At 39.2% G+C, this 26,610-nt stretch overlaps 2 protein-coding genes across 3 annotated transcripts in view; one reads left to right on the plus strand and one right to left on the minus strand.

Moving 5' to 3' along the window:
* Positions 1-5,254, minus strand: part of lmln (leishmanolysin like peptidase) — a 33,893-nt gene extending 28,639 nt beyond the window's left edge. Inside the window, exons 1-3 of the mRNA XM_003214877.3 lie at positions 5,040-5,254; positions 1,007-1,104; positions 727-757 (exon numbers count right to left, since the gene is read on the minus strand). Of these exons, the coding sequence (XP_003214925.1) occupies positions 727-757; positions 1,007-1,104; positions 5,040-5,195 (285 nt within the window). The 5' untranslated portion in view covers positions 5,196-5,254. The remainder of the gene's footprint in view (positions 1-726; positions 758-1,006; positions 1,105-5,039) is intronic.
* Positions 5,255-9,359: 4,105 nt separating this feature from the next.
* Positions 9,360-26,610, plus strand: part of LOC100555773 (protein mono-ADP-ribosyltransferase PARP14) — a 44,780-nt gene continuing 27,529 nt past the window's right edge. Inside the window, exons 1-6 of one of the 2 annotated variants that reach the window (XM_062974317.1) lie at positions 9,360-9,566; positions 9,869-9,959; positions 19,239-19,378; positions 21,257-21,290; positions 23,016-23,129; positions 23,277-23,480. In XM_062974317.1, the coding sequence (XP_062830387.1) occupies positions 9,908-9,959; positions 19,239-19,378; positions 21,257-21,290; positions 23,016-23,129; positions 23,277-23,480 (544 nt within the window). In that variant the 5' untranslated portion in view covers positions 9,360-9,566; positions 9,869-9,907. Of the gene's footprint in view, positions 9,567-9,631; positions 9,960-19,238; positions 19,379-21,256; positions 21,291-23,015; positions 23,130-23,276; positions 23,481-26,610 lie in introns of those variants that run through there. The other variant, XM_016993788.2, reaches the window with a different exon arrangement.

The raw sequence follows: 26,610 nt of genomic DNA on the forward strand, positions 1-26,610 counted from the left end.
CGGTGATTCAAAGGTCGGTGTTATCCCCAGCTTCTACCAGCCTAGCAGTTCAAAAACATGCAAATGTGAGTAGATTAATAGGCACTGCTCCAGTAGAAAGGTAACAGCACTTCATGCAGTCATGCCAGCCACATGACCTAGGAGGTGTCTACGGACAACGCCGGCTCTTCGGCTTAAAAATGGAGATGAGCACCAACCCCCAGAGTTGGACACGACTAGTCTTAAATGTCAGGGGAAAACCTTTACCTTTACTACAATATGCATAAATTTAACCAAAGGTATGTGGTGCTCTTATACCATAAAAATAAATACATGGGCTTGTGTTACCTGAGATTTTAAATAACCCTTTACCCAGGATAACAGAAATTATGACTCCTTTTTAACCTGGTTAAATACCTCTGGTTAGTACGTATCACATCCAGAATTTACATTGATGCTAACATTGTAATTTTATTAAAGCTGCCAGAAGAAAGGATTGTGGAATTTGAACCAGGAAGGAAGAGATGGCATTGAAGCTTGCAACTTGCTCCTCATTTTTACATGCTTATTAAGCTAACGCGAAATGCTAAGCGCCAAGTTTCAAAAACAATTTTAGAGGCAAGTTGTTTACAAGACAAAGGTGAAGTTAACTTGTAAGCATGAATCATGCAAACCTTTGACCTGGAACAATTAAACAACTCAATTCAATGATACTCCCCACAAACATACAGGAAGAATATGACATACCTTTATAAGGTGTTTTTTTTCAGGCAGCAAACTATGAGGGGGGAAAAATAAGAGAAGGAAATTGTTTTCTATATGTAGAAAAAGTATCATCTCCATCTCATTTACAGTCATTCCTTTCCCCAAAGCTAGCAATCCCACATTCATTACTGACATGCTGCTTCTTAGTCCTCACTTTTATTAGCGAAAACAGACAGGAGAAGAGATAATACAGCAGTCTTGTCCTCCTCAACAATCAATTCCTAGTCACAATAGGAGTTTGGGAGAGTGCTGTTATACTTACTCCTCAACACTTCTGTCATACACAGTCTTAATTCTTAGCTGTTGATCAGCATTTCTCTTCATAACATGGTTTTCTTTAAGATAAACTTTGTAGATAACCTGAACAAAGAATAAGTTCATTTGACAAACTGCTTTTATAATGTAAAACAATACAGATCCACGCCTTATTTCTTCAATTTGCTACTTTTATAAAATGCATAGATGCAATCTGATGTTATGTGTGTTTACCTGGGGGGATATCCCAACTAACTCATTAGGGTTTACTGCTCAGGTCCGATCTACACTAACCATTTAGTGCAGTTTCAAATCAGTATTGAAAAAAGTGGTTTAACCGTGCAGATAAAACCAGTTTGAGGCCTGGGTTGTGATTACTTAAACCATAGAGCACTGATACACATTAAGGGCTTTCATTTGCATATTTTTGTGAGAGTCTTGTCTGCCCACTGAAGTTTGAAGCTAAATTCAAACAGCATTAAATAATCAGTGTAGATGGGGCCTCATTTAATAATAAACAACATCTAATTTCACTTGGAAATAAATCTACAGATTTTAATGAATTCTGCCTTATTCAGGCATGACATATTCACTGGTTGTACATTAATCTTTGCCCTAGTATTCACTGTTCATACAAAGTATGAACAATCAGTGTTTCTTGAATATTTATGCAAACCGTTTTTGAAAGATATAGGTACAGTACCTTTTATTTTATACCTTTTAAATTTCTTACACAACTTTAACATTTTTACTTTTCGAGCCTGGAAATAATAATGTAATTTAAAGGATGCATCATTAAATTGCCACATCAGAGCCCAATTATTCAGACATAAAGCACCACTTGCTTCACAGAAGCTTTTTTTCTAAACAAGTACAGGACAGAAGCAATTGAAGCAAATCACAAGTTAGATGGCAGGTTTTTAAAATAAATGCCAATTATCCTTTAAAAATGCATACTCATTATTCTGGTTATTAATCATAGTATCATCAATGTATGTATGCTCTACAGAAAAGCAAGAAAGATCCATCTCAGCTCTAAGATCTTTGCAACCTAAAATGTGTAAGGTTTGAAACTGTTTAAACTTTAGCTGCAGGATGCTTTCATATGTACCTATTAAGACCAGAGGGATGAATTCCAATCACACAACAAAAACCACCAAGCAAACACAAACTCACGGTGCCTTGCTTTGCTATTCTCATACCCTGTTTCCCTAAAAATAATACATCCCCTGAAAGTAAGACCTAGCAAAGTTTTTGTTTGAAAGCATGGCTCCTGAACAGGACACCAGAGCATGTAGGATCAGTAAATGTATGTACCATAGATTGTTGTACATGGAAATAATGATAGTAACAAGAAATTGTTGATAGGATTCACAGTTTGTCTGGTGATGCTGGTTTGTGATGACAACTACTGTACAGTATATACGGTAATAAATGTTCAATTTTTTTTTGCTCAATAATACATATGAATTCTTCTTCATGGAAAAATAAGACATTCCCTGAAAATAAGACCTAGAGCATCTTTGGGAACAAAAATTAATATAAGACACTGTCTTATTTTCGGGGAAACATGGTACGATGTTCCACATTTTACAATAAACCTACCTGGTTTGAGATGATAGAGAAAGAAAGAAAGAAAGAAAGAAAGAAAGAAAGAAAGAAACAAACAACTGACTAGGTACTTCATCAACCCAATTTATTATGAACAAATAATCAGGAAATACATGGTTGAAACAATTTTAAGAAGTCTTGCCTCAATTAATTTGGAACTATAACATGGCAAATAACCATTATCACAAAGTATAGACTTAAAGACCAATGGTGTTTGATTTTTATACCACTTGCTCCAGTAACCAGCTTTAATGTCTTAGGCAGCTTGTAAATGCATAAAACTGCCAATCACCAGAGGTTTCTACACTATTTAGAGAAAATCCTAAGAAGTTCAGATTTTGTCTAACAGCCAATATAAACTGAAACTCACACTAAAGCATAGAGGATTAAGGCCTAAAGTAATTTTTTGAGCTGGAAAGTGCTAGATCTATGTGATTCTTATAAGCAAATCCAACATACAAAAATAAATATTCAGATTAACTTTCACATTTCTATATTCTATAAAAGTAACAAATTAATATATGTATACCAATGCTTGGTAGTTTGAATGCTCACTTATTAATATCTCCCTAAATATTGTTCAAGAAAGGTGTGCTGTAAATCTTCAGATAACTTCTTTTCTTTCAAATCTTTAGACAACTTTAGTATCCAAATCAGATTTCTGACAGTAAATGGAAATATAATGAAAGCTCAATTAACTGGATATTATGCACAGAACATGTCAAGAATTACTTCAATTCTTGACATGAAACTGCACAAAATGGTATTCCCTTAATCATGACATGCTGTACAAATGGAAATTCGGGGACCAATAACTCTCTGACAATTCTTGCACATCAGACAAAAATACATTTTTTCTGCAATATTGGTTCTGGATGTGAAGTTATGGTTCTTTTTCCCACCCTGGACATTCCACAAATATATACATTCCACTTGCCTAGTTTCCAACAGACCTCACAACCCCTGAGGATGCCTGCCATAGATGTGGGTGAAATGTCAGAAGAGAATGGTTCTGGAGCAGGGCCATATAGCCTGAAAAACTCAGTGATTCCGGCCATGAAAGCCTTGGACAACACATCGTTTCAAATTTTTAAGCATGGCTCCTCTCGGCCTTCTCTTCTCCAAAGTAAACATACCCAGCTCCCTAAGCCACTCCTGATGGGTCTTCCAGACTTTCACCATTTCCCTTCTCTGGACACCTTCTATGATCCTGTCAAATTTCTTCTTACACTGTGGTGTCCAAACATAGACACAGTGATTCCAGGTTAAACGTCAGGAGATAATGCTTCTGGAACATGCCACACAGCCTGGAAAACTCACAGCAACCCAGTGATTCCGGCCATGAAAGCCTTCGACAACAGAACCCTCATTGAGTTTTCTGTGGCTGAGAGTTTGAAGACCGCCCAAGGTCACCCCAATGGGTTTCCACAACTGAGCAGGGAATCAAACCCCAGGTGCATCAACACCAGGCCTGGGCAAATTTCTGCCCTCCAGGTTTTTGAACTTCAACTCCCAAAATTCCTAACAGTCGAAGTTTGCCCATGCCTGATCTACACTGTAAAATTAAGGCATTCATTTTGCAAGATTTTTAGCCTTCTGTGCCAGAGTACTGCTGCCACCCCAAATACAATCCCCGTGACTCTATAGCACTGAGCCATTGTAGTTAAAGTGGTGTCAAACTGCATTCATTCTATAGTGTAGATCAGGTGTAGGCAAATTTCGCCCCCTCCAGGTGTTTTGGACTTCACCTCCCACATTTCCTAACTGCCTACCAGCTGTTAGGAACTGTGGGAGTTGAAGTCCAAAACACCTGGAGGGCTGAAGTTTGCCCATTCCTGGTGTAGAATCCCATCTCCAGAATCACAGTCCAACACTCAAACTGACACCATAATTTCTCAGTCTTTGGGAAATCTAAATTGCCAGGAAGCCTGATGTATCAAATTTGCTTTTTCCAAAAAGAGTCATTCATTGAGGGAGAAGCAGTTTATAACAATTTCCTGTTTTTAATACAACCCCGTCTTGGGAGAAAATGGGAATCTAAATTATGCTGAATAAATGAAGGAAATGTGAATTTATTCTGATTCTACGTGGTCAAATATGTGCTGACAAAGAACTAAGCTCTAAAGCAGTGGTTCTCAACCTGGGGTCCCCAGATGTTTTTGGCCTTCAACTCTCAGAAATCCTAACTGGCTGGGATTTCTGGGAGTTGAAGGTCAAAAACATCTGGGGACCCCAGGTTGAGAACCACGGCTCTAAACCCAGATGAAGTATCCCTTATCCAAAATTTGGATGCAAAACGCTTTGCTGGAAATGGGACCCAAATCTAAAACACGACACTCATTGGCGCCTGATACACAGATAGACTGAAGGCAATGATATACTGTACCCACTACAGTTCCCAATTGTATTTGCCTTCCCTTCCCTCTCACCTCGTTGGTGCCGGGGACCCGATGGTGGCAGGAAGGGGCCGCCAAAGCCAAGGCCCGGTGGTTGCTCAGCAACAGCAGCGCGGCGAAAGCGGCGGGGAAAGCCGCGAGCGGCCGGGGAAGGTGTTGAACTCCCCGGCCTTTCCGCCCGGCCGCCATCTTTGACCGCCTCCTTCACGACCGCCGTGTCGCCATGGCCTCGGAGTACAAACGAGGACAAGGCACTCCTCCCAGCCAATAGGGGCGCGCGGGGGCTGCAGAGGGCTGCGCCTCATTGGACGAATCTCACGGTGGGGGCGGAGCGACGAGAGCCAACGGGAGGGGTACGGGCATCACCAGCGCTCTCGAAGGCAGCCAATGAAGAGAACGGATAGCCGCATCCGCAGCCTGATTGGTTGTCGCTCATTGAGGTAGGGCATAAATACTCTAGAATCGTAAGGGAGATAGGCAGTTTTCTTGAGGTCAGAGGGAGGGATCTCAGCACCGAATAAGGCTTCCTTTGATGAATGGAAGGTTTGTCTCCCGAGCTATTTTGCTGCCTGAGGCAAGATTATACTTCCTGGCTAAAATAATCCTCTACTCCAGTAAAAAAGGACTGCCACATTTGTTAGGCAAAGGGTTTCCATGAAGCAATATAGTCTGTAGTGGTTTGAGTATTGGACTAAGGGCACATCCTTTGGAAGATGGCATTCATCACCTTTTGGAGATCATAACCTTTGAGAAAAGCATGACCTTTCAGAGAAGAGACAAAAACCCTTTAGAATAGAATCTTCTCTTGCGGTATAACAACCAGATATAATTATGCAAGGCAATGGTTTCAGTTGTTAGACTGAAAAACCTGTTATCTCTGATTTGATAGGAAAACAGAGATTTGCCAGTGCATAGAAATAGTAGAGCTTCAGAAGTGTTTTTTAATTAAACCCTTGTGCTGGCTGGACTGCTGACCTGAAGGTTGCCAGTTCGAATCTGTGAGATGGGGTGAGCTCCTGTCTGTCAGCCCTAGCTTCCCATGTGGAGACATGAGAGAAGCCTCCCAACAGGCTAGTAACACATCCGGACGTCCCCTGGGCAACGTCTTTGTAGATGGCCAGTTCTCTCACACCAGAAGCGACTTGCAGTATGTTCTCAATTCACTTCTGGCACGATTTTAAAAACCCTCTGGTCTGTTAGGAAAACACAGATTTTGCCAGTGCATTAAAAAAAAAACAGTGCTTCTGAAGTGTTTTTCAGTGCCCAAAAATATATACTCATATAAAACAAGTTTTGTATCATGTGCTCAAGAGACAACAATGAAGTAGACTTTGATAAAAATAACATATTTGGTTTACTCAAAACCTTCATGTGTTCAGCATACACAGGTCCAAAGCTTATCAGTTCAGTTTCAGATATGTTTGAGATAATTTTCTGTGCCATCCGGCCAGGACATCTCTCTTCTAACAAAATACAAGGGCAATCCACAAAGTTAATTAGGTTTTGGAATTAAAAAATAACGTATAGGAATAAATATTTATTATATACATTTGAAAGCCACACCGCAATAGTACTTTTAAATATAGTCCCCATTCAAAATTAGGCACGTTTCATAACTATTAGTGATTTTTGAAAGTTATTACCCTCAGCACTTTCCCGCTCCGCCCTGAAGAGTGTGGAACCCACGCTATTGCAATGTGGAAGCTCAGCCAGCTGAAGAATGAATGCAAAAAGAAGGAAGGAGCAAGCCAGAACCCCGCTCTCTCTCTTCTTTTGCAAGATCGCAAGAGAGAATCAAAAGTTTCTGGCGTCCCTTTCCCTTCCCTTCCTGCCAGCTCTCTTGCCTCCTGAGAAGAAGCGGCCAGGATCGGCCAAGCAGTCTGGAGGAGATCAGCATTGCCTCCGGAGGAGAAGCTGCCAAGAAGCCTTGACCGATCCTGGCCGCTTCTTCTCAGGAGGAGATAGGTTTGGCAGGCTCCCAATGGTTCCTTTCAGCCTTTTTTGCCTTCTATAAAAACTTAAAAGCAGTCTTTTTTAAGGAGGCACTTTGTAGGGCCAGCTGGCAAGATTAATGGATGGTGCCACTTTGGAACAAAGGCAGGAAGGGAGTGCTCTTGGTTTATATATCATGCTTTGAACCAATTGGATGGCACAAAAACCTATTGATCTACTCACATTCACATGTTTTTGAACTGCTAGGTTGGCAGAAGCTGGGGCTAACAGCAGGAGCTCACCAGATTCAAACCGCCAACTTTTCAGTCACAACCGTAGTTTATGATATTGGGAAGGGGGGGGGGGGAACTAGTGAAAATGAGGAAAACGTTTTTCCTCTTTCAACTCCCCCCTCCATAAAATGGACTATCCTTCTCTGTCTAGGCTCCCTTTTGGAGTCCGCCCAGATAATGGAACAGTACCTGGGTTTTTATAAGCTGTCTTCATGAATGAACCACTTAGTTTCCCTCAGGTGTTTTTATCATCCAAATGAGGAAATAGTAAATATATGTTCTGCTCCAGTGGGAAGGTACCGCTCCAGGCAGTCAAGCTGGCCACATGACCTTGGAGGTGTCTATGGACAATGCCGGCTCTTCAGCTTAGAAATGGAGATGAGCACCAACCCCCAGAGTTGGTCACGACTAAACTTAATGTCAGGGGAAAACCTTTACCTTTGGTTACGCCAAACCATACACTTGCCACCAACAGACAAGAATTCTTCCTCCCACCCCGGACCTTCCACAGATATATAAACCTCCCTCGCCTAGTTTCCAATAGACCTTACAACCTCTGAGGATGCCTGCAATAGATATGGGCAAAACGCCAGGAGAGAATGCTTCTAGAACATGGCCATATAGTCCGGAAAACTCACAACAACCCAACTACAGTAGAGTCTCACCCATCCAACGTTCTGGATTATCCAATGCATTTTTGTAGTCAATGTTTTCAATACATGTGTTATTTTGGTGCTAAATTTGTAAATACAGTAATTACTACATAGCATTACTGCGTATTGAACTACTTTTTCTGTCGAATTTGTTGTATAACATGTTTTTGGTGCTTAATTTGTAAAATCATAACCTAATTTGATGTTTAATAGGCTTTTCCTTAATCCCTCCTTATTATCCAACATTTTCACTTATCCAATGTTCTGCCGGCCCGTTTATGTTGGATAAGTGAGACTCTACTGCAGGGGTCCCCAAACTAAGGCCCGGGGGGCGGATGCGGCCCCCTGAGGTCATTTACCTGGCCCCCGCCCTCAGTTTTATAATATATTGTATATACATATAATATTGAAAATAATATTATAATGTAATACAATATAACACTAATAATAATACCATATAATAATATTAATTATATATTCTATATTACACATAATATTACTAATATTACAGTATAGTGGTATAGTTCAATGTAGTAATATATAATGCTGATATTGTGCTATGCTAATCTTCTATATATATAAAAGAGTGATGGCATCACGGCAGCGGACAAAACAACAAAAGTAAACACCCCACAACCTCAAAAATTGGCAGCACAACCCCTCATCCATGCCTCTAGGTTGATACAATGGGAAAAAAAGGAAAAAAAAGTCCTAATTAGAGGGAGAGGAATAATTGTTTTTATCAAATTGCTGCCAGTTAGAAGGCTAAGCTCCGCTCACTTGGTCACCTAGCAACCCACTCAGCCCAGGGGACCCTTTACCTTAACTAGCACCAATTCCTCAATACTTTATTTCCCATACCACCATACTTCGCCACAGCAACGCGTGGCCAGGCACAGCTAGTAATATAATATATTGTATGTACATATAATTTGTAAGCCACTCTGAGTCCCCTTTGGGGTGAGAAGGGTATGATACAAATGTAGTAAATAAATGCAGTAAATAATAAATAAATAAATAAATAAATAAATTTTAGACTTAGGCTCACCCAAAGTCTGAAATGACTTGAAGGCACACAACAACAACAACAACCCTAATTAACTTGACTATCTCATTGGCCAGAAGCAGGACCACACTTCCCATTGAAATCCTGATAAATGTATGTTGGTTAAATTTGTTTTTATTTTTAAATATTGTATTGTTATTTCATTGTTCTTGTTGTTCTTGTTGTTGTTGTTTTTGCACTGTAAATAAGACATATCAGAATTTGTTTGTATTTTCTTTCAAATGATAATCCGGCCCCTCAACAGTCAAAAGGATTGTGGACCGGCCCTCGGCTTAAAAAGTTTGAGGACCCCTGCTCTACTGTATGCTTTTCTAACACCCCTTGTGGCCTCCGCCTGGATAATGGAACACGACCAAATTGGCGCCATTTAGTAGGCTGATAACCTGCAGATGGTCCAAGACTGGGGGTGCGTCTGCACTGCAGAATTAAAGCGGTTTGACACCCCTTCAACGGCCATGGCTGCATGCTATGGAATCAGGGATTCCTAGTTTGGAGAAGCATTCATCTTTGACGGAGAAGACTAAAAACCTTATCAAACAACGCCTGTTAAAAGCGAGTGCCAAACTGCAATAATTTAACGCTAAGAGCAAGTATAGGGTCGTTTCCAGCCTTCGAGGTTTGTTATTGTTGCTGCTTCTGCTTTTGCGTGCCTCGGAGTCTTGGGCTCAGGAGGGTTTTCCGGACAGAGAAGCCGGAGGGAGGCGGAGGAAGAGGAGGAGAGACTGAAGCGGAATCGAAAGCGAAAGGGGAAAAGAAAGCACCCCTTGGCTTTCGGTTTCCAGAGCCGCGCGTCTCGTTCCTGCTCTGTGGGGCAACATGGCCGGGGAGGTGGTGTTCGCCTTCCCTGTCGTGGTCGAGGGGGACTGGGGCGCCCACTTCTCCCGGGCCTTGAAATACAAGCTCACCGTTTACTTCCAGAGCCGCAACAAGTCCGGAGGCGGGGAGTGCCAGGTCCTCATGGACGCCGCAGGCGCCGGGCGAGTCACGGTGCAGTTTGTCCAGGAGGAAGGTAGGAAGGAGCCTGCCTTTGCCTGGCGCCTCACTTTGGATAGGGACCACTTTGGCTCAGGCCTTTCTCAAAGGCGTTGCATCTCCACCAGGCATGGGCCAACTTGGGCCCTCCCTCCAGGTGTTTTGGACTTCAACTCCCACCATTCCTAACAGCCTACCGGCTGTTAGGAATGGTGGGAGTTGAAGTCCAAAACACCTGGAGGGAGGGCCCAAGTTGGCCCATGCCTGATGAGATGCACCTGGGGATTAATTCAGTTTGCCGCCTCTTTAACTGCCATGTCATCGGTCAAGGCTGTGGAATCATGAGTTCTGTAGTGTGATAAGGCACTAGCAGAATTCCTAAGGACCTTGTAAACCTACAAATCCCACAATTCTCTAGCCTTCAGCTGTGGTGCTTTAACTGCATCACATTTACAGTGTAGATGGGTCCCTAAGAGAAAGCCCACAGCTGCTGTATGCAAACTGGCAAAATACTGGAATCCCTTCCAGGAAAATATTACAAAAACCCACTGAGGAAATGGAAGGATCTTTGAAAGCAAATAAATTCTGTATCTTGTTTTCTTGAGATGTCAGGCCAGGAAGTCCCTGTCAGTTTGCCAGTAAGGCACACGAGGTTGAGAATATTAGGTTTCAGCTTAGAGTGCTTTTTAGGCTTGCTGAACAGTTTGAAAAGTAATACAACTTGGCTTTGAAAATGCAAAATGGATAATCCTTATCTCCATCCAGATAAAACTTCCCTGCTCTTTTTATCTAAGAAGGTATATTACCAGGCACAAAGTACTGTTTATTGCCCACAAAGCTTCGGCCCAAATATTGCAAGGATTTTATGGCCCCTTATACACTGCCATACGAAATCCAGATTATCTGCTTTGTAAGACACCTTGAGTCCCAGGGCCCTTCCACACAGAATATCAAAGCAGATAATCCACAATATCTGCTTTGAACTGGGATATCTGAGTCCATACTGTCATATAACTCAGTTCAAAGCAGAAAATGTGGGATTTTATACCGCTACATGGAAGGGGCCCTACTCTGGGATAAAGGTAAATTATTAGCAGCAGTTATAATAAGTAATTGCAACAAGTATTTGTTACCTTTGTAAATGTAAGTAGCAAGCCTTTAGGACAGAGGTCCTGAAACTACAGCTCACGGGGCACATGCAGCCCGCTGAAAACATTTATCCGCCCCGTCGGGTGTTTTTGCTGCCACTGCCTATCCTGTGGGTTTGTCCCCACAGCGGCGAGGTTTTCCCCTGTGGTGGCTGTCCCCGTGGGTGCTCCCTCCTCCACCGAGGAAGGCACGTTCACCTTTCCCTCCTCCCTCACCCTGCACACACCTTTTCTGCTGCCGCCACCAAGGAAGGCACGCACAGAGAGAGGGAGGAGGAAAAGGCACGTGCTTTTCCCGCCTCCTCCTTCACCTGGTGCATGCCTTCCTCGGTGATGGAGGAGGGAGCCACTGCTGCAGTGACAGATCTCGCTGCTGTAGCTTCTGCCACCTCTGCCGAGGAAAGTGTGTGCGGGACAAGGGAGGAGGCGGGAAAATGTGCGTGAGGTGAGATAGGAGGGAAAGGCGCGCCTATCCCCCCTCCTCCATCGCCCCACGTGTGCCTTCCATCTGTTGGGGATGCTTTGTGCACGAAGGCAGAAGGGGATTGGATTATCTGTTAGGGGTGCTTTGATTATGATTTGGTGCACAAAAGCAGAAGGGGGTTGGACTAGATGGCCCAAGGGGTCTCTTCTAACCCTCTTTATTATTTTTATGATGATGATGATTAACATTGTGGCTATATTTGTTCCCGTTTTGTTTTTTACTTCAAAATAAGATATGTGCAGTGTGCATAGGAATTTGTTCATAGGTTTTTTTAAACTATAGTCCCGCCCACCAACTGTCTGAGGAACAGGGAACTGGCTCCCTGTTTGAAAAAAATGTAGGACCCCTGCTTTAGAATGAAGCTGTCACTTGCAAAACAAATCTCATCCTCCACTGTTATAGTTGCTGTGCCAAAGAATGGCGGGAACCCATAAGCCTTCTCGCCTGGCCAGCAAGGATAATTTCTGGAAGCAATACTATATAAATACCTTATGAGATACTATCTTCTTGCCTCTAATCTCTACTGTGATTTCTAAACTTTTGCTAAGAATCCAAAAACAGAATCTGTTTCACTTGTTGCTTTTCTCAGAAGTCATCTGAGCTGCTGTCGATTGTATCAAATTCACTTCCACTTTTGGTTTCTAACTCTTTTCTCAGAAGTCATTTAAGTTTGATCATATTTAGTAATTGATCATATCTAGCACCTGATCCTACAGAGGATTGTGCTGATCAATCTACCAGCTGCCTTTGGGGCAAGAGCCACCTTGAAAATGAGAATGAATTAGTCTTATGACACTCGAAGTTTAACAACTTCAATTCTGCATATGCTTCCTTTTGTAATAGCCCACATTACATAAATCATAGAATTTGTTATTTTGAAAACATGTTTTATGGCCTTTTTGCTGCAAGCGGCTGTCATAAGTTCTCTTCTGGAATTTAGAAATAATGACTGAATATCATTACAAAAGGGCTTTACCACATGAGATAGGTAAGTTGCAACCACAGCGAGAAAACAATGTTATTGTCTTAAATTTATCTCATGATGTTGCTTCTTTCCCATCACTCTTCCAATGAGAAATAGCCAAGAAGGTGTTTCTTTTACAGACTCAAATAATCAGTTATTGACCTTCCATAATAAAATAATCACTTTCCATTTGGAGAGCAGCAATGATAATAAGTCCAAGGCAAAAAAAGCTGTTGTCCTGCTGTAATTGCAGTTGTCTTGTGTGATAAACCCCTTAGTCCTAAACAGAGCCTATCCCAGGGATTCTCAAACTTTTTAAGCAAAGGGCCGGTCCACAATCTTTCAGACTGTTGAGGGGCCGAATTATCATTTTTTAAAAATACGAACAAATTCCTTTGCACACTGCACATGTCTTATTTGTAGTGCAAAAAAAAAAAAAAGAACAACAATGAAAGAACAATACAATCTTTAAAAATAAAAATAATTTTAACCAACATAAACCTATCAGGATTTCAATGGGAAGTGTGGGCCTTCTTCTGGCCAATGAGATAGTCAAGTTAATTAGGATTGTTGTTGTTGTGTGCCTTCAAGTCATTTCAGACTTTAGGCAAGCCTAACTCTAAGAATGAGGGTGGGGGCCAGGTAAATGACCTTGGATGGCCGCATCTGGCCCCCAGGCCTTAGTTTGGGGACCCCTGGCCTATCCATTGAATAAATTATTAAATAGTGAAGTAACACGCAAGTAAATGCAGAGGTATTGTTGCACTCCTAGGCTGCAAAGGCACCTCAAAACCACACTGGAGCCCCAGAATATAAGCAAGCAAGCTGTTTATTGAAGATTATATGCAGGCAATAGCAAATCAAAGTTCAAAGTCAATAACATGGGTTTAAATCCACAAGAACAAAGTACTTGAAAATCTTGAAGCAGAAGTCTGTAAAAGTCACTCAAAGAACAGTGTCCAAACAGGATATCAAAGTTAGTCCCAATAAAGGTATCAAGATTAGTCCAAAGAAGATATCAAGGATTAGTCCAAGGTACAGGATCAATGCTGGAACACAAGTCAAGGGTCTTGACTGAAGCAGAAATCCAAATTGCAAAACTACTGGAACATCAACTGGATACACCAAAATCCCCAGAAGCGAGGACAAGATTGGAACAAGAATCAAGTTGCAAAGCTGCAGGAAATAACATGGAATTCACAGGAACATGGAGCAGAGATTTCTCTCTCTTGAATGAGCAAAGTTACCACCTCTGAATTTCTCAGACAAAGCAGTCCTTCTTAAGGGAAACTCAAGGTCTCTTTCCGTGAGAAGCCTGCTCATTATTCCGTTTCAATAACAATCGTTTGCTGTGCCTGAAGTACTCCCTTTCTCTCCTCTGTTGGTTTATCACTTTCTTTCTGTCAAGCTCATTAGTCTTATCACTTCCAGAATCCGAACTAGAATGTCCATCTGGCAAAAGAAGGTCCGACCTTGACTCTTTTGAGGAATGCAGTTCAAACTGCCTGCTTGAAAACATTATGTCTCAGGTCTCAAAATTCACTGGGACAAACTCTGGCTACATGGGAGCAGGAATCTCAGGCCCAAAACCAGTTCTCAACAAGCCAAGTGCAGGGACAGTTACAGGCTGAATAGGCCCAACCTCAGGCTCATCTGACAGCTCAGATGGAGGCTGGATAACAACGGGTATAAACGTCTGGAGAAAATAGAAAATTACAAAAAAAAGTTATTGGCCCTATTTTGATTTTTCAGGAAAAAGTGAAAAAATATAGAATGATGAGATATTGGCTTCTTTTCCTTACAGTGCAGGAGACAAACACCATACCTGGGGCCAAGGACTATAATTATTCCCTTTTTCTGCTGGAAACTGACTGCAGCTTAGTAGCCAAGTGGTTCATCTACTGTTATAGAGAGTTACATAAAAGTCTACGAGCTACCTATATACATGTCATACCTATATGGATACTTTATATTTGTGTGTGTGTGTGTGTGTATGTATCCCACCTCTATCAGATAGTCTGAGAAGCACATTAGAAAGTATAAAATTATTGTATTTCCTGGACTTTTCCTTTTTTTTCAGCTACTATTATGGGAATGATCACTTTATGTCTGCTTGACCATTAAAATCAACAAGGACTACAACATCATAATAAGTAGGGACTCTACCTTAGAATCTCTGTGGAAGATGGATGCAGGATTGAATGGACATTATGTTTAAAGCTTATGTACAACAAAACTAATATGTATGGCGGGTAGAGGGTTGAAAGCAGGCATATAATGGGCAAAAACAGTGAAGTAACTGTATGGCCTGGAATAGTAATAACAAAGAACGAATAGGAGAGGGAACAGGGGGCGCAGTGCCGCAAGAAATCTCAAATGAAAGGAAAGATTCATTTCCTTAAAATAACATTTGAGAAGGGGGGAGGGGTAACCACAGTAATAATGGAAGGGAACATTGCAGATGAGGAGCCACAAATATACATAGATAATGGGTGACAAGTTAAAAATGTGTTTTTTAAATACAAACGGGTTGGCTTCAGATCTCAAGCGGTCAAGAATAATACAACTAGCAAAGAAATCGTATTGCAATGTGCTTTGTTTACAGGAAACCCACAAACATCAGAAAGATAACAAACAATTAATAAATATTCCAGGTTGGAGCGTGATAGCTGAAGCAAGAGGTACGAATAAAGCTAGAGGGGTAGCGATTATAATGAAAAACTCATTGAAACTGGAAATATTAGAAACAATAATAGATAAGGAAGGGAGGTACATAGTACTAATATGCAAAATAAATGGCAAGAAATATACAATAGGAAATGTATATGGCCCAAATAAAGGACAAAAGAAATATTTTAGAAAGTGGTTTAGGAAAGTACAGGAAATTTATCAAGGGGAGCTAATAATTGGAGGGGATTTTAATATGGACCTTAGAAAAAATAAAGACCTTGTAAAAAAAATGGAAAATGGAGGACATATTTGAAGCAAATCTCATAAACCAAAAGCCAACATACTTCTCACAAAGTCATAAATCTTTTTCGTGGATAGATTATATATTAATAAAAAATACTAATAGGTCTAGAATTTTAAATATGGAAATACAACCGATCTGGATTTCAGATCATGCACCTATTATAGTGGAGTTAAGGATAGAGGAGCCTGATGAAACGGAGGCAATAAAATCTTGGAGATATAAAATTTTTATAATTAAGACAGAAAAACTTAAGAATGAACTATCAGAAGAAATAAAAAATTACTTCAAAGAGAATAGGGGTTCAGCAAGTACAGAAACAGTCTGGGACACAGCAAAAGCAGTAATTAGGGGTTACTGTATAGCAAAAGAAGTGGCAGTAAAGAAACAGCAAGATAGAGAAAGGAAAAGGGTGTTTAGAGAAATAGAGGAAACAAAAAAATTACTACAAAATAAATACCAAGTGCAGGTGAAAGCAAAGTTGGAAAATTTAAAGAAACAGTTAGAAGAAATGGATAATTTGGATTTATGGAAAAAAGATATATTTATTAAAAATAATTTCCAAAGACAAAATACGAATACAACGAAAAAATTGGCTAACTATTTGAAGAACATGAAAGAGAAAGGAAGAGTCATTCAGTTAAAAAATAAATATAATAAAAAAGTAAACTTGACCAAGGAAATAAGGGAGGCATTTGTAGACTTCTATCAGGAATTGTATAAAAAACAAATACATGGAGAATTTGACAAAAAAATACAGAAAATAATAGATAGAGAAGACAATAGGAAACTAGGAACAGAAATATCGTATCAAGAAATAGAACAGGTTATCGACACACTGAAAAATAGAAAATCTCCGGGAGGGGATGGATACACTGCAGAATTTTACAAAGAAATGAAAGAAATAATTCCAGAATTGAACATTCTATTTAATAACATAATGAAGGGAGGGAAAATCCCTGACACATGGAGAGAATCAGAGATAATAACAGTAAGAAAAAGTGGGAAAGATCCAGAAGATCCCAATTCATACAGACCCATTAGCCTCCTAAATCAGGATTATAAAATATTCACGAAAATATTAGTAAATAGAATAGAAGAGATTATATCCAAAATAGTAAAGGAAGATCAATATGGTTTTATAAAAGGCAGGAACATTGCGCACCCTATAAGAAATGTATTAAACATCCTTAATCATAACAAAAAAAGAAAGTTTGCACTATTAAAGTTAGACATTTATAAAGCCTTTGATTCACTAAACCACAAATATCTGTTACAACTAATGGGTAATTACGGATTTGACATTTCATTTATTAAAATAGTAAAAGAGTTATATAGTAATTCAAGAGCAAGAATAAGAGTAAATGAAGGCTTAACAAAATATTTCAAAACAGAAAGAGGTGTAAAACAAGGTTGTCCTCTGTCTCCGCTCCTATTTGCATTAGCAATGGAACCTCTAGCAGATAGAATAAGAAACAATGGCAGGATAAAGGGATATCAAATTAGGAACGAAGAGGTGAAGATAAATCTTTATGCGGACGATATTTTACTAATAATGGAAAACCCAGCAGAAGCTATTCATGAAATACAAATAATACTAAAAGATTTTGAAAGGTATTCAGGATTGAAAGTGAATATGAGCAAATCAGAAATGATGATATACAATATGGGGAAAAAGGAGCAGAAGGAGCTGCAGACAAAAATGGGAGACATAAAAATAATAAGAAATAAAATAAAATATTTAGGTATAACCATTACAAAAGAAATAACTAAGTTAAAAGCAGCCAATTATGGGGCAATATGGAAAAAAATCCAGGAAAAATTAAAATCCTGGGGAGAGAAACAATTAAGTATCCCACGAAAAATATTAGCACTAAAAATGTGCATAATCCCTAAATTACTTTACCTGTTCCAAACCCTATCAATAAAAATAGACTATAGACAAATAAAAGAATGGGATAATACCTTGAGAGAATGGATATATGGAAAAAAGAGAAACAGAATAATGAAAAAGATTCAATATACCCCAAGAAGATTACTTGGATGGGGATTTCCAAACCTACAAAACTATTATGAGGCCTTCCAACTAAGATCTTTACTAGAAATAAGTTTAAAGGGAGAAGATAAATGGATAAAAGTAGAGAACGAAATAAATGAAGGGCGGGGAAAATATGGGCTATATACTAGAGATATTAAAGAAATAAAAGAAAAACTAACAGGTCCAAGAAAGATTGAGTTTGAATGTTGACAAAAAAGGCAAAAACTATGGGCAAATAAAATTTCTGGAAAGACCACAATCAAGAGCATGGGACTCCCTGAAAGGTTGGTAAACACCTTAGAAGAAAAAGGATTAAGGAGGGTAAAAGATATGTGGAAACAAGATGGAGGGATAATTAACTGGCTAGACCTTTTGGAAAAAGGGGGGAAAGAATATTGGTTAAAATTAAGAGGGATCTGGGAAAAAGTAAAAAAAAGAGGGTGCACAGCCCACTGAAGACCTGAAGGTAGATAAATTGCTAAATGCAAGAGAAAAAACAAGTAAAGGAACAGTGGCAAAAATATACAATTTAATGGTAGAAGATAAGGAATTTATGATCCGAGCAATACGTAACAAATGGAATGGGGTTAAAATATTAAGCACACAAGAAGTAGACGAAATAATTAGGAACATAAATAAAATAAAAACAGAAAAATATAATGAATTAGAAAAAAAGATGGTATTAAGATGGTATAGAACTCCTGAACAACTGTCTTATATGATAAAAGGGAAGAATTCAAAGTGCTGGCATTGTAATAAAGAAAAGGGCACTTATTCACATATGTGGTGGGAGTGTTCTGAATTAAAAAAAATTTGGCTAATGATACAAGGGAAAATCCAGGACTTATTACAGATAACAATACAAATTAATAATGATTTGTTACTTTGGGGAGTGCTGGATCATCCAAGTATAAAAACTGAGTGCCAAGAGTTATTGAAAGTAACAATAAGAGCAGCACATGCTGTGATTGCTAGAGGATGGAGAGACAAATCGAAATGGACGTTAAATAATTGGAACGATTATTTGTATGATCAAATGTTGTTAGATATTACAGGAATTATGACTAACCAAGTAACAAGAATGAATAAACAAAAGGACATTGCAAACAGATGGAAAGACTACTTCAACTGGGTGAAAAATGGAGGAGCCAACGATTACATTAAAGAAAAAATACAAAGACTTTACCTGTGGCTGGATCTGCAAGATTAATATAAACATACTGTGGTTGAGGAGGGAGGGTGTGGGTGGTAGGGAGGGAAAAAATATTGGATAAAAGGGAAGTAGTGTTGTTATGAATTATGAATTATGAATGTAAAACCCAATAAAAATGTTTAAAAAAAAACTTTATGTCTGCTTGATGGTGTGAGGATTAAAGGAGACAAAATAATTTTCTTTATTTTTGTAACGTTGATACTTTTATGTCAAAACAAGTTATACATAATGCATTTTTGTTCTTATGTACTTGGTATGTGGATAATACTGAGTTACATGTCTGATTTGGCAGAAGACAACTTCCTCTGTCTTGTGTGGTCTATAATGTTCAAAAGGATTTTTAAAAATAATTACTATCCTGCTTTATCTCTCTAAAAAAGAAACTGAAAACAGCCCACAATAAAACCAGTACAATAAAGCCAAAAATATACAAACATTAAAATAGAATTAAACTTGAAAACATACAAATAATAATGGTTTCCCTATTTTGCATTTTAGTCAGACAGCGTGTTCTCAGCAAGAAACCCCATGAAATTGATATGCCAGAAAGGAAGAAACTAAAGCTTACAGTCTCCCTGCCAGCAGAGGAAGCAGCTCCTGTTGAGACTCAGACCCCAAAAGTACCTGATCGAAGACAAGTAAATATAGCATACTGTTTCCAGTTTTGATTATGGATTGTTTTGTCTGTCTAGAAACTCACTTCCCTTTCTGCCCTGCATTCTAGCTGGCATTGGGGGGGGGGGGGTGAATCTGAATAGAGAACATCCCTATCTTTCTCAGTTTTCTATGTGTTTGCCTACAGCTGTGTGGAAGTGCTGACCGTACTTGTAGAGTGCTTCTGTGACTGCAGAAAGCAGGTGCAATGCATCCATCAAAGGGGTGTGTGCAATGGGCAGCATGAGGAAGAGGTCATTTGTGTGTGTGTGCCTTTACTTATGCATGAATGGTGGTCAAGCCATTGACAGATACACAGGCTGTGCTTCCTTGGTCTAGGTCAGTAGTTTTCAATCTGTGGGTCCCCAGATGTTTTGGCCCATAATTCCCAGAAATCCCAGCCAGCTTATCACTGCTAGGATTTCTGGGAGTTGAAGACGAAAACATCTGGGGATTCCCAGGTTGAGAACCACTGGTCTGGCTCCACCATCCCAAAATTGGTATTCCGCCAAGGTGTGGAAAATAATTCTCATCACCTATATTCAGTATGCAAAGAGATTGGTTGTGTTGACTGGGAATTGTGGCAGTTACAGTCCAGTACATATGGGTAGCATGGAAGGAAATGGAATATATAATGTATTTTCCAGCAAGCAGCTATGTATGTGGAAGAATGCAGATACATTTTCTTGAAGAGTAATGTACATGTGTTCTCCTTCTCTTCAGATTTGTGGCTGCAGAGATGGCATCTATGCTACATTTACAGTTGATGTCAAATGATAGTATTGTTTTGCAGGTGTGCACAGAAGCCCATGTGAACTATAAGTCTAATAATAATAATAAACTTTATTTCTGCCCCATCACTCTCTCCAAAGGGAATTGAGGCGGCTAACAAAATACAGCAAAGTATATAGCCAATCTAAACCGATAAAACCACAGTATTACAATCATATACATACATAATACAATGTAAAACATTGCAGTCCATAAAATGCAGTAATCGCTGTGGATACAAACAAGTTATTTCGATTGACACAGCCCAGTGCAGACATGATGGCCACAGCAAGTCCTTGGACTAATCCTTAAAAACCTACGTAAGATCAAAGGCTTACTTAAAAAGCCACGTTTTTAAGTTAGAACATGACTTAAAATCCTTTTGCAACACTCAAAGGATTTGTGGCAGATAATGAAATATTTCATAGTGGTCAGTGTTACATTTGATAAACTACTGTTCTCATTTCCAAGTACAAATGCCTAACATATGACTAAAGCTGGAGGTATATAAGATCCTGACTCGGAATAGACCACACGGAAGAGTTTGCATACGAAAACTATCCCAATATACAGGCTGTGTCTGAAGACCACACTAACCTGTACTTTAGCCTGACTGGAATAAGCTATAGCAAAGTTCAAGCTATAGAGATGTTTTCCTCACTTCTTCTCTTTTTTGCACCTCTAAGAAAAAAGAAATTTTGGAAATCTTTGCTTCCATGTTGTCTTAACCACAGTTCATAATATTTAGGAGACTGACTATTAACTATGATTTGTTTGAAACAAGCAAAAGCAAACCATACAGTAGGTTATTATGCTAGCTTGTTAAAATAAGCAATGGTTAACATTTATCCTAGTTTAGGGTTTGGATTAAATGTTAAACTGGTTAATGGAAAACAAGTGGAAACGTTTCTGAACTGCTCCTTCTGGCCAGGTTGGTGGAAGAGAAGAAATGGTGGGGAGGGCATGGAGATGTTCCCCCCTGCTTCTTCACATCAGTCTAAACTGTGATTCAGCAGTTTGCCTATTTATGCGTAGTTTATGCCTCTGGGAAGAACTGTAACTTTTCAATGACCAAACTGTTTTGCTTTCAGGACTATGCTGGAGCTAAAGAACTCAACCGACCTGGTAAGTTACTTTGAAGCAGCTTGTAAAGCAAAACTGAAACATTTATGTTACATGAGTCTTACACATTTTTCTTTATCTGGGAAACACTATTCTTCCAACTATTAAATACTAATCACTGGAGTTTACAATTCAAGCTATACTAGGAGCTGATTTAGTGAGGGGTAACTTCTGCTGAAGTCCCTGACTCTTAGTTATTAGAGTAAACATTGGCGGGGACAAGCTGTTATCTAGGAGCCCAATCTGTACTCATAGCATTCCAGCCTGGCCAACACAGATTCCCTACACACCTGCTTCCTTCAGAAAAAACTTCCTTGACTGTCTTGACTTCCCCCTGCCTTCCTTTCACTGGGGAAATAGAAGTGTTCCCCTTGCCGTTCTAGTTCTTGAGCCAAGAGCTGAAGAGTCGCTTGCATACTGGTAACAGATAAGGCAAAAAGATTTGCTTCAGTTTTATTTAATTTCATTGTAAATGTTGAACATTTTAAATACATTTAAACACCCAAATCTCAACATTTTCAGCACAATAGTACTCATAGCATGTTAACTATCTCAGTTATAATGAAATAACCTTGGTACATTTTTTCTGTCCTGAACAAAAAAGGAATGTGTGTGTGTATATATATGTGTGTGTGTGTAACCTCACAGTATAAAAGTAAACCTCCATCTGAATAAGTAATTCGTTCTTATTTTAAAATAAGATAAACATGGCACAATTAAGCAAAGATGTGCTTCAGTTTTTAATAGGTTTTGTAACAAAAAAGCTTATATGATTCAGAACCAGACTGTTTAAAAGACTAGATCATACTCTCATTTATAAGCCTGACTATTTTAAAAAGATTTAGGGAAGGGATTCTTTTTTTTAACTCGGACATATTTGATTCAAATTTGAGAGGGCTTTCTTGGTGGTGGGTTCACAGATGTTTTGCACTAAATCTGATCGCTGTTTCCAAGAAAAGTATATGAATTGACTGCTGAAGGATAAGTTAGATATGAACCTGGAAGCAGATGCAGTGACTTAAGTTTTAAGTGTGTGTATCAACCTCCCAATTAGTATTTGGGTGTGAAATTGCCAATAAATACCAGTTACTGTAGGCTATATTTCAGAGATAGTAACTGGCCAACCCACCTCTGTGTGTACAGTTACCCCTCTATATCCAGAGATTCAACTGTCCGTGGCTTAAAAATATTTTTTAAAAACAAAAAGCAAGCCTGGATTTTGCCATTATATAGCTCACCATTGTATATAATGGGACTTGAGCAGTGAGCATTCACAGATTCTTAGGGGTCCTGGAACCAAACCCAAGCAGATACGAATGATCTACTGTATTTCTTGCTTAAGAATACCCTATGAAACTCAGGCGGTTGCTGAAAGTCAACAGTCAACCCCTTCAGTATCTAACCCAAAAGCCAATCATGAACAGGACTGTAGAAACCATGACTCAAAACATTCTGCCTCATGCTTCCTGGCATCCTGCAGTCCCAATGTTCCCCACTCTATGCTGATTGTTCCCCCTCCCTCCAAGGCACAGTTAAAAAAGAAAAGAGTGATGGGGTGAAGGATCTCTGGGTGCCCAATTATTGGGCCCATTCACGTTGGGGACAAGTGAGCACCACTGCTATCGCAGTCCATGTTATTTCTTCTAGGCAGAAGTGGTGTCATAGACATGCTGCACTTTGCACAGCCATTCATTCCTTACTAACGATAACACTGTTTACTATGTGCAGCACAACACCAGCACTTGCACCCGAAACAGGAGGCATCAGCTGTGCAGAAGACAGAGAAGGAGCCGAAAGTTGGAGGAGTAGATTCCATAATAACAGAATCCAGCCATATTGGCAGTGAGTAACGTTTGGCTGGAATGCCAGGCAGTTTACCACAGCACAAAGTGGTATTGTGTTGTTGTTAAATTCAAAGTTTGCATTTCAGAGAGCCAGTTTTCTGTTTTGGATTGGACTGAAAATGCAGGATAAACTTTTTTTTAATAGTTCCAGACAAACCAGAAAATATGACAGAGGATCCGATGACTCAGGAGGACTTCAGCTTGTTGGTAGTGCCGGCTTCAGAAGAGGACATTGAGACAGACATTATGGAGATGTATTTTGAAAATAAGAAGCGCTCCGGTGGTGGTCCCATTAAGTGTTGCGTTAAAGATTGCCAACAGTTTATTGTTACCTTTGAAAACAAAGCAGGTATATTTTCTAAAGGCCTTCTTATCCCACTTGTCATTCCTGTATTTAGAAAGAAAGGGGCACTTCTATCTTCCTAAACTAATCTCTACTGAGCAGGCTCACCCTTACAATATAGGAGTCCATTGCCATTTTAAAATCTTAACTTTGCAAAAGTTGTTCAGTGGCAGAGCAATACTGACAGGCATCTTCTTATTCTTATACAAAGTCTTCATATGTTTATATCAAGGGAAGCCACCATGAGCCTTTAGTAATTCAGTGCCAAGATTTTAGCCCCAATATTATATGGAGCACAAGCGTATATGTTTAGCAACTTTAGCTCTAGATGATATAACAGCATTTTTGAGAAAAAAAGTCACTCTCAAGCTGTGCTCCTTTTATACTTTTATGCATAGAGAGTGATCAGAGTTCTATAAAGTTTTAAATGTTAATGTAAAAATGAATTGTTTGATTAAAAATGTTATTTCGGCATGTTCTCACAACACTTGGGGATACGTTTTGATCAAGTTGGATCAAGATGGGAAAGTATTCAGTTTAGGATTTCCACAAAATGACATTTTTGCTATGGGTAAAACAATAATGAAATGAAAACATATGTCATTGTACTTGGGATATTAACTTGCAAAATCATGTAAATGCAGGCTCCATTTGTTCAGCGTTTAGAGAATGAGGTAAACTTTTCTCCGCACTGACCATTTGATTAATTCAAATATTCAAGAATATAAAAAGCATTTATTCTGACTACATTTAACATGTTTCCATCTTTGAGATGCATTTAATATTTTATTATATTAAATCATTTTCTACTTAATTTTTGTTCATTTTCTTTTCTTTTTTCTGGTCATTGACCACAATAGATAAATAATAATGGCTTACTGGCAGCAATGTGGATATACAGTACTATAAGCAAATCTTTTGTCACAGGCCATTTTAAAATGTGGCTTCAGCCATGTGGTCATATGAATAATTTTTCAGAACACAGTTACTTGTTAGTCAGGTACTGTTGATTAAAAATGACATTGTAATTTTTATTAAAACAGTGAAGCTTAGCATACATGGGAAAAATGCTTTCTTTTCTTTAGATTTCAGTCTGCTGCAGTTATATGTTCACAAGGAGTAGTGTTAAGTTAATGAATAATCTTCCTAGGCTACTGCATGTGGCTGATAAAATCAAGATACTCTTGCATGTTTACTAGCATATCCTGTATTTTTTTCTGCATTTTTTCCTGTAGTACAGGAATTTGGATCATACAACTCTCTAGATCAGTAGTTCTCAACTTGTGTGTCCCCTTCAAGTCCCAGAAATCCTAACAGCTGGTAAACTGGCTGGGATTTCTGGGAGTTGTAGGCCAAAACACATGGGGACCCACAGGTTGAGAACCACGGCTCTAGACCTCTGGTTCCCAATGTGGGTCACATGCTCACAGGGGGTAGTTTGATTTTTAAGGGGGGCAATTCTAGAATGAGTTATTAACAGCGAATTTTTGGCATTTTTGTGGTTCTAGGGACTTTCTATACAGTATATAAATATATAATGTGACATACACATTTTTAAAATTAAAATCATAATGTATATGACAGTCAACTGGTGACAGTGGACAGGATGTTTTTACATATTCTCACCAAATACACATAAGGAAGTTGGAAACTTTAGTTACCCTCAGTTTGATGCAAATTACTCAAATCAGTTCTTTTGTTTTTCTCTTTCATGGATGCCATGTTCTCTTAACTTGTTTATACCAGGTAAATGGTCTTTTAGGCTTCCTCCAAGTAAATAGGAGTTCACTTTTTAACATTATTATTCTTATTGTTAACTTTATTTATACCCTTCCTTTCTCTCCGTGGTGACCTAAGGCAGCTAACAATCCCACACCTTTGTCAAGTTTAAAAAGTGCATTGCAAAAGTTTTTTAAAAAAATAGTAACTGTGTGGTTAAAAACATATTAAAATAAAATAAATACACTTAAACGGCCTTTAAAACTCACAGTCACTTCCCCCCAAATTCCACCCGACCCCCCAAAGCCTGCCCCTTGTCCCTCTCCAAATGCCTGCTGGTAGAAGAAAGTCTTAACTTGTCTGCAGAAGGCCAGCAGGGATGGGGCCATCCTGGTCTCTCTTGGGAGGGAGGTCCACAGTCTGGGAGCAGCCATCAAAAAGACATTCTCCTTTGTTCCCATCAAATGCTCTTGAGTGGGTGGCGGGACAGAGAATAGGCCCTCCCTAGTTGATTGTACACTACAGTCTCACTTATCCATCATTCGCTTATCCAAGGTTCTAGATTATCCAATGCAGTCTGCCCAGATCCACAGCTGTTTCTCTAGGCAGCAAGGGCTGAACTTTTTACGCATTTAATTTTCAACAGTGTTGTTACTGTAAGTTTATTTTATGCAATTCTATCTTTATTTGTAGTCAGTTTGTTAGTAGCCAATGTTTTTGTAGTCAATATTTTCAATACATTGCAATGTTTTGCTGCTAAATTTGTAAATACAGTAATCACTACATAACGTTACTGTGTATTGAACTGCTTTTTCTGTCAATATTGTTGTAAAACATGATGTTTTGGTGCTTAATTTGTAAAATCATAACTTGATGTTTAATAGACTTTTCCTTAATCCCTCCTTATTATCCAACATATTCGCTTATCCAACGTTCTGCCGGCCCGTTTATGTTGGATAAATGAAACTCTATTTTAAATGTCTGGCAAATTCATAGAGATACAGTCCTTCAGATAACCTGGACCGGAGCCGTATGGGGCTTTGTAGGTCAAAACCACTACTTTGAATTGTGTTGGCAGCTAGTGGAGCTGTTGCAAAAGTGGAGTTGTATGCTCTCTGTAGCCAGCTACTCTTTGGCTGCTTTTCTTTGGACCAAATAAAGTTTCGAAGCACTTTTCAAATGCATTCCCACATAGAGCACATTATAGTAGTCCAACCAGGATGTAACCAAGGCATGTACAACCGTGGCCAGATATGACTGTTCAAGGAAAATGCGCAGTTGGTGCATTAGCGTCACTGCTAATACATAGACTTCCAGGTTTAAAGCTGAATCCAGGAGTACCCCCAAACTGCAAACCTCTGTTTTCCGGGAGAGTGAGACCCCATCTAACACAGGCTGACTTCCTATTCCCAGATCT

This window comes from Anolis carolinensis, chromosome 1 (genome assembly GCF_035594765.1).
Source record: "Anolis carolinensis isolate JA03-04 chromosome 1, rAnoCar3.1.pri, whole genome shotgun sequence".
Taxonomy (NCBI): Eukaryota; Metazoa; Chordata; class Lepidosauria; order Squamata; family Dactyloidae; genus Anolis; species Anolis carolinensis.